General features: G+C 40.7%; 2 protein-coding genes across 2 annotated transcripts in view; both read left to right on the top strand.

Annotated features, from left to right (window-relative positions):
- Positions 1-5,787, top strand: part of LOC106011801 (apolipophorins-like) — an 11,633-nt gene extending 5,846 nt beyond the window's left edge. Inside the window, exons 2-9 of the mRNA XM_035969858.1 lie at positions 119-371; positions 1,258-1,423; positions 1,915-2,094; positions 2,677-2,826; positions 3,216-3,445; positions 3,991-4,282; positions 5,031-5,224; positions 5,763-5,787. Of these exons, the coding sequence (XP_035825751.1) occupies positions 119-371; positions 1,258-1,423; positions 1,915-2,094; positions 2,677-2,826; positions 3,216-3,445; positions 3,991-4,282; positions 5,031-5,224; positions 5,763-5,787 (1,490 nt within the window). The remainder of the gene's footprint in view (positions 1-118; positions 372-1,257; positions 1,424-1,914; positions 2,095-2,676; positions 2,827-3,215; positions 3,446-3,990; positions 4,283-5,030; positions 5,225-5,762) is intronic.
- Position 5,788: 1 nt separating this feature from the next.
- Positions 5,789-8,671, top strand: part of LOC106011800 (apolipophorins-like) — a 4,688-nt gene continuing 1,805 nt past the window's right edge. Inside the window, exons 1-3 of the mRNA XM_013082715.2 lie at positions 5,789-6,093; positions 6,743-6,925; positions 8,389-8,650. Coding sequence (XP_012938169.2) covers positions 5,888-6,093; positions 6,743-6,925; positions 8,389-8,650 — 651 coding nt within the window. The 5' untranslated portion in view covers positions 5,789-5,887. The remainder of the gene's footprint in view (positions 6,094-6,742; positions 6,926-8,388; positions 8,651-8,671) is intronic.

Raw genomic sequence — 8,671 nt, 5'->3', positions numbered from 1 at the left:
TCTCTCTCTCTCCCTCTCTCCCTCTCTCTCTCTCTCTTTCAGATTTTTGCTGTCTCCTGGTAATATCTAAAAATTGAAAAGAAATTCTCTATCAATCAGTTTGTCCGTTTTCTTTCAGCCACCATCAGGAACAAAGATTCCCTGGCCTTTGACCACTCTGTTGGCCGCCCTGACGCCACAACGGCCCGTGCCGAGGTGGAGGAGCGTCTCCGTGTGATCTGTGACACATCCCGTAATGACGTCAGACCCGAGTCTCCCCGCCAGTTCTCCGAGCTGGTCGCCGCCATGAGGTCGCTCTCTCAGGGAGACCTGGAGGATCTGTACAAGATGCTTAAGACCAAGACACTCTGCCCAGACAACGACAGGACAAAGTGAGTTTCTAGGTCAATTGTCTTACCCCATGAAAGTCAAGAAGTATGGTGACGATAAGAACTTACACTTCAAAAAGCCGTATAGAAATTGTTGTATGTTTCTGAATTGTAGCTTACAATGCGACAACGTCGTGGATTGTTCTGGTAATCTGAAACATTCCCTTCACGGGAAGACACACGGACTTTCAAAAGCTTGAGTCACACATCTTGCCGTTAAGACCCTAACCCACCTTAGCAATTTCCCTTTGCTTTACTGTCATTAATTTATTTTTCCATATTGATTACCTTTAGTAAATATAAAAACATTTGTTAAAAAAAACGTGATGTAGTATATGTGAGGCAGCGTGGTGGAATCAGGCTCTCGTCAAAATAATCAAAATGAAGAAACTTGCATTTTTCCCGCTGGTTTGTAAATTTTTATCAAATTTTTTGGGGTTTTTTTTTGGCTCAACACCTTTCATGCCCATTAAAGAACTGATTTCTGTGTAGATTTTCTGAAAAACGTTGATTAAACGCACACAAAAAATGTCAATTTTCAGTTACCACGGACTTCTCTGAAGCTAAGGAAATAACTAATCTTTGGCGGCCATTTTCTCACTAATTTTACCCCTGAATACAGGTGACGCTCACCTCCATATTTTACAAATATCTCGACTTCTATTCAAGATAAATGAATAGTTTTGTCATCCAAATAGATACAAGTGAACAAGTTTTAAGATCATACCAATAACTCTACATGCCCCAAAATTGACGAGAGCCTGATTCCACCACGCTGCCTCACATATATCGTTGAGGATAAAATAACAATATATAGACCGTTGTATCATGTGTTACTACAAACAACTAAAACTAGTTGATTTAAACAAACTACCACTTTCATTTTCAGCAAATTTTTCTTGGATGCCTTGCCCCTTTCATCTACTGACGCGTCCGTCAAGCTGATGACGTCACTGATCGCCAGCAAAGATGTCAAGGGCGTCCTCGCCCAGGCCTGGATCACGTCTTTTGGCTTTGTGCAAACCCCGACCTCGGAGATGCTGCTCAGTGCCAAGGTACCTTTTTTTGTCTTTTGACATGAGTGGCGCACATTGGAAATAATATCAATAATTTCATTTTACAGTAGAGCTATCTGCAAACACTATTCCAGTTACGAGCAAGGATTTCTGAAGAAGAAAAAACCGCTTCTCACAGTCTGTATTTTTGTCTACGTGATAACCTTGGAATAAAGCATGGGCAGTTGTCTTCCTATAGTGTGTTTTGTTCAGAGCATTTGCTATGCTTACACCAGCAGGAGGGGGATGGGGAAATCCGCTCTTTTTCCTGGAACACTCATCTATTATGCATATAGTCAGATGTACTAGATACTCTAATGTGACATATTATGTTTGTGTAGTAACTATGTCTTGTTTCATATGAATCAGTTTTACTCAGAGTACAAGACCAATGTTAAAAGGGATGCAGTACATATACAATTACCAATCGCCACATGAAATATATACTAAAGCACTTCTAACATACGTTACACAATATCTGTCTCCCGCAGACTCTGGTGGACAACGAAGACACAAGGGACGATGCCCTGCTGCCCGTCTCCTCCATGGTGAACAACTACTGCAGGAAGATGACGTCATGTGACCAGGATTACGCTGTGCTCAGCATAATGGCCTCCCTGGAGAGAAACATTGGCTACCGCTGTGACGTTTCTGGAAAGAATTTCGAGAAGGTTCGAAAATAATATGTTACATTAATTAACAGGATGTCTTTCTTTTTGTTCGAGTTGAGGATTACACCACTTTCACAATGAAGTTTAAATAAGTGATATGGCAAAAGAAAGATGAAATACAGGAATTATAAGAATAAAAGGCGAACTACCATACCTGCGTGGAGTGTATTAGACTCTTGTCATGATGATTGTCATGTTGTTCTGTAGGTAACCATAACACATGATGGGCTAAAAAAAATTAATCCCCTTCTCCCTATCAACATTTACTTCTGTCTCTGGCATTGTTATTTTTTGTAGGGTTTTTAACAACTACTTTAGTGAACAACGTACTTTTCTTGACTTTAATGAATTCAGGTGTCGGCCTAGGTATAAAGAACCTTATTGGATCTGCTCAATGTGTTGGTTAAAAAGTTGAGGGAACCTCCGACCCCCCCCCCCCCCCAACCACCATTTCAAACGAACAGATCTGCAACTTGTCTTACAGTCACAGAAAACAGAAGACTCTACATCGCACCATGAGTTTAAGTACAAGTTAAACATTCCTTTCAACTTGCTTTTTATATTCCTCCCTTTCTCTTCCAGGTTCTCCTGTCCCTCCGGGCTATTGGAAACGCCGGACATGCGAGCCGAGCTGTTGGCCCCATTAACAAGTGCCTGAGCTCCCCCACCAACCCTCTGGAGATCCGTGTGGCTGCTGCTGAAGCTTTCAGACGCATGCCTTGTGAGGCAAAGGTAAGGGGGAAACACGTTTGATTTATGTTTTTTAAAATGCTGAACGCCTCTTCTGCCCAACTACCTTTTCCAGAAAGAAAAATAATTAGAACCGACTTATTAGATATTTGATTAAAGAATACCGCTGCAGCGACCCGGCCTGTCTGTGTATCAATCTCCCAACCAAAGTTAAAAAGCAACCAGAAACACAAATCGTGGAAGAAAAAGGGATCTCTCTCTCTATTTATATAGATGAATACCAAAATACATTTTGCAGTATCGTGCTATTGCAAGCTATTATTTTGGACAAAACGTTTTGTTACAAGTTACAACCACTCTGCACTTAATTGGGAACATATTTTGATACGAGACTACATAAACGTTTTTTTTCCCCAAACTGTTTCCATTAGGAGAACGAACTGTGGAACACCTTCGAGAACGGTGACCTGGACTCCGAGCTCCGAGTGGCTGCCTACCTGGCCCTGATGCGTTGCCCTAGCGACGCCACCCTGGGCAAGATGGCCGCCAGTCTGCTCAGCGAAGAGGATGACCACGTCGGTGCCTTCGTCTACAGCCACTTGACCAACCTGAGGGAGACTTCAGACCCACACCGACAGGACATTGCTCGTGCCGTGCAAAAGTGAGTTCACTGTCACTGTAAAATATGTCGTCTTGGACATTCTGGGTTCAACTAAACACGGAATAACGTGAAATTTAAACTTAGTAGTAGTTGCTTCTCTGATCAGACTTTTTAAAAAAGAAATATCTTTAAAAATCCCTTTGACTATAAATCGCATTAAAGGCAACAGTAATAAGTATAAAATGATACTAATTGAGCCATCGACGATCTCTTAAATCTCCAGTTCTCATGAGTTACTATTCCGAGCTCCCATATTCTGATACTTATATTTTATCTCTCGTGAGTTAATATTCACATTTCCGGCTTTTTTCCGAGCTCTTAAAAGTTAACAATTTCACTTTCAATCGTATTCCAAATCCTCATAAAAGTTTCCTTTTTCATCTTAATTCAAGCTCCCAAAAGTGAATAGTTCCATTTTCATTTTTATCCATAGCGTTCACAAGTTATTATTCTAGATTCTTTTTTTTTTTCAATCTTTTCCGGAGTTCTCATAAGAACTCATAGTTGCAAACTATTCTATCATTGTTCTTTTCCTCCTCTTGCAGTCTGGCACTGGAAAAGGAATTCGAGCTGAGCACCCTGAAGTATTCCCGCAACTTCGAAGTGTCCGCTCTCATCAACAAATTGAACATGGGATTCGCAGCAGAGAGCAACCTCGTCTGGTCCAGTGTGTCACAGATGCCCAGGTCCATCTCGGGAAATCTGACCGTCGATCTGTTCGGCCAGGCCATCAACCTGATGGACTTCGGAGCCCGTCTCGAAGGATTGGAATACCTTGTGAAGAACCTCTTCGGACCATACATGCCAGAAGAAGATAGATCAGACCAGAAGTTCAAGGTAAAGCAACTGTTTGACCGAAGTTTGAAAAGAATTGTTTGTTTCTTTGTTTAAGCTGCACGTTAATGCTATGCTAATCACAATTAAGAAATTCCAAAGACAGTTTGTCGGGCTATATTATGAGTGTAATGAAGGAAAGAAAGCAGTAAAATAGAGAGCAATGACATTGTTAAAAGGTAAATATCAGACAGGTATAGTTCAGTTCTCGTGTAAGAAAGTTTATTGGCTACCACCCCTTCACCCTGCCACCATTATTTCTTTCTTACTACTAACACATAACACCGCAAGACAAAAAATTAACACAAAGCAGAGTCTTTGATTACTGTTGTCAATTCGTACACCCTTACGAAATGATTAATCAGAAACTGAGCAACATCCATTAGCTCACCCCCCCCCCCCCAAAAAAAAAAAAACAACGACAACGACAAACAAAACATAGACTCAGCCAATCAACCAACCAACCCCCCCCCCCCCCCCCCCCCCAAAGAAGAAAAAAATAGATATACATATATATATATATATGTATATACATATATACATATTTTAAAGGAAAACTTTATGGGGTCTCCACACACACACACACAAATCCATCACCATAAAGTTGACTTCAAAGATAAAACGGCTTCCAGTTTGAATGGTAAACTTTTGGTGATACTCAAAGTTAACAAGATCGTATTGCCAACACGAATTCTATCAGGTTATAATATCGCAAAAATAGTCTAATAGTTATGTTTTATGACGTTCACAGAGCCGTGCAAAGGCTGAGGATGTTGAGGGCTCCATCTACGGCCGAATCTTTGGCAATGAGATGCTCTTCATGCACAGCAAGACAATGAAATCGCCCTTCAAGAAAATGCCCTCCAGCTGGCTAGACCTTCTCATCCAACTGTCCAAGAAACAAGACTTTGCTCTTACCCAGTCAGCTCAGTTCATTGACACCTGGTAAGGCTCTATAATTTCTGCATTAGTAATAATAGTGATAATATTATTAATAATTAGAACAAAAATGATATTGAAAACAATCACAATGACAGTAATAAGTATAATAACAATAATAGTTATAATAACAATTATAGTGATATTAATGGTGATGATGATGATGTTAATACTATTTAAACAACAATGATAATAATAATAATAATTTAATAATAATAATAATAATAATAATAATAGCAATAACAAAAAAAATATTTCGTTTGTTCAGTTTTTTTCCCTTATTTTTTTCCGTATTCTTTGATATTTTTTAAATATTAGCAATCCTTTTGCAAATGTGTCTCTCGTTTTCTGAATCCTGCATAGTTGTTAAGAAAAAAGCGAAATATCCTCGACACTTTCGACCAGTAGTGTCAAGGTGTTTAGGATCCGCGTCTGTGGTGCGGTGGTTAAGTGCTTGGTTGTCGAACGCGGAGAATCTGGCATCGACTCTCGTGTGGGGTAAATGTTTATGGAGTATCACCATCTTCCCACTGATGTATTGTAGCCTTCTCAGCCCGGACTGGCCCTAACAGACAGTTTTCAAACTAACTAAATAGTGCCGATGGGGGCGTAAACACCTACATTAAAATTGAAGGTGTTGAGAAAAGCAAACACGAGGAAATTAAGTTTATGAGAATTCTCGTGATATTCATCTGTATATCTATCTCTCTTCTTCGCGTCCCCAGCATGATCATTCCAAGCGTGGCTGGTCTGCCCATCCACTTCGACGTCAACGGTACCGGCACTGTGGACCTGGTTCTAAGTGGCAAGATGGACCTCAGGAAGCTGGGATCCTCTCCTCGTTCTCTGGACATCGATGGTGAAGTTCGCCCAAGGTATTTTATGCACCCCCTAACTCTGAAAGTAAAACAATCCCACAAAAAACAAACAAACGGGCATACCAAATATCAATTGTCTTTGAAAGGCCTCTCTGATTCAATTAATGTATTTTTTCTCACTCTTCCCTTTGCATTGAATTAAACAAACATTCACATTCTAAGAGTTTAAAACGCCCGAAAACATCAAAGTCAGTGTTGGCTTTTCTTGCAGAGTCAGTTTCAGCAAAAAAATTAAGTTAACTTAATGAAATAATATTGTTTTACTGATTTTTAAATGGTTTATAATGGTTATCAGCTATATGTATATTTTAAAATAACCTAGATAAAGGAATATCGATGCAGGTTGGATTCATATAAAAACATAATTTTAAAAATATTGCTGTTACCGCACAGACATTTGTAATCGAGTATTTACTGAGGAGCAAATTGAGAGGAGTACATGTATTTTTAAAATCGGTACTATTCGCTCTGTTTACACGAATTCAGCTGGTCATGCATTACAAAACTGGTATTCAGATCGATCGTAGATTGTATAATGGTGAGAATCTTTTGGCTTTTAAAGTACGGTATTGCTATAAACTTCTGGGGTATCTCAGTTTAACCCAGTAGATTTCTTCAAAATACTTTTTAATCTTCATTTTCTCAGTGCCGCTATTGAAATCACCGGAACCATGTTTGTGGACGCAATGGTCACCAAGACTGGACTGCGCATGCGTAACACTCTGCATACCAGCACTGCCCTCAAGGGACGTGTACAACTGGAGAGAGGCCAGCTGCTCAACATGGAGTTTGAGACCCCCCAGGACAAGATGGAAATCTTCAGCGCCGGGTAACTAGCCAATGACAACATTATGTTATATTCTCTCTCACTCTCTCTCTCTCTTTCTCTCTCTCTCTCACTCTATTCTATCTATCTATCTATCTATCTATCTATCTATCTATCTATCTATCTATCTATCTGAAGAGCCAGGTCTAGAACAGTGTCCATGAATTATGTCTCTCTAACCAGCTCTATATTCAGTCATTCTCGCTTGTGTGGCTGTGTCCTGACTATTTCTACTTGTCCAAGAATACTACTTCATGAAGGCACACTCGAAGTAATTGATCTTTTAATGTCATTTTTTTCTCTCTGCAAAATGTTTCCCCTTCTCAAAAACATTAAAATGTTATCTGCGTCACTGAAACTCAGAAAATCAATCTATGTTTTCGTATCGAATTCAACTTTACATTATATTTGGTTTATACATATTCTTTTGGTAGTCCGTGTTCCTGAGTTGTCCATGCTATTTTGCTCTTGAGAGGTTGGGAAGTTATATAGGTTTAAGGGCCTTTCAACAAAGTAAGGTTATTTAGAAGACGGGACCTCCGAATTTAACGCCAATCTCCAAAAGGACTAATCCAAATAAGCGGGGAGCCTTAAACACCCCCCAGAACAACCCATGTTCAGAAAGTCCCTTTGGGAATTTAAGCCAGAGGCATCCGTTCCTTAGCCGAGTATGATACCAACTGAACGAACAGCACGCCCTATTTATTATACTATTATCTATGCACACAATCATATATAGTTTTAGTAAGAGTTTTACGCCACTTGCAACACAATAAGGTTAATTAAGTGCCAACGATTAGAGGTGTTACAAGAGAGTAACAAACACAAAAAACCAGGGGAGATGAGGACGATATAATATGCTTCGTTTGTTTTGTTTTTGTAAAGTGTTTTACGGCGCTCGCAACTGTATAAGGTCATATGAGCGCGCGGGACACACCTAATATTTTCAGTAGGAAGGAAATTTTGAATTTTGCCCGGGTGGCGGCCGAAGCCTACTCTTATCGATTTTAGACCACCAAGGGATCTTTAACGTGTGCAACTTGCACACGGGCCCTCCGAGATTTTTCGCCCTGCCCGAGAAGGCTAGGTGTAGATCTTTCCTACCAAAAGATCAGGGGTGTGGCAGAAAGACAGCAGTAAGGAGGAGCCAAGGAGTAGCAGTAGAAAGGCTGCAGAAAGAGTCAGGAGCCCAGAGGAGAGGGCAAAGGAGGTGAGGGGGTGGGGGGCAGAAAGCGGAAATGAAAGCAGACAACAGAACATTGCTAGAGAGCAGGAAAGAAGGTGAAAGGAGACAATTTTAGAGTAGAAAATGTTTCGGTCGCTACCCGGATTCGAACCCGGGACCTTTGAATGAGAGGCCAACACCTTAACCTCTAGGCCACGAGAGCCCCCCTAATATGCTTCGTAAGAGAGAAGTGGCAAATCACACCAAAGCACTCACTAGCCAACCATACTCTTATCCTCAGGTCAAAGTTCTTCATCATCCACAACGACGTGGAAAAAGAGCAGGCTATGATGGCCGACAACCGTCAGGAGTACAAAGTGTGTTCTGGTGGTCAACTGGCTACTATTTTCGGAATGGAGATGTGCGGAGAACTGAGCTTCCCCAACGCTTCCATGGCAACCACAGGCCCGTACTTCCCCCTGACTGGACCCACCTCCGGAAGCCTGACACTGTACAAGAAGGATTCTCACAAGAGTTACAAGATTTTTGTCAAACGTGTTGAGGTATGTCTTTTGGTTTATTTG

Source organism: Aplysia californica, unplaced genomic scaffold (assembly GCF_000002075.1).
Source record: "Aplysia californica isolate F4 #8 unplaced genomic scaffold, AplCal3.0 scaffold00190, whole genome shotgun sequence".
NCBI classification, from domain to species: Eukaryota; Metazoa; Mollusca; class Gastropoda; order Aplysiida; family Aplysiidae; genus Aplysia; species Aplysia californica.
Note: the sequence above shows the minus strand (reverse complement) of the source record. Positions and strands in the feature narration are given on the sequence as shown.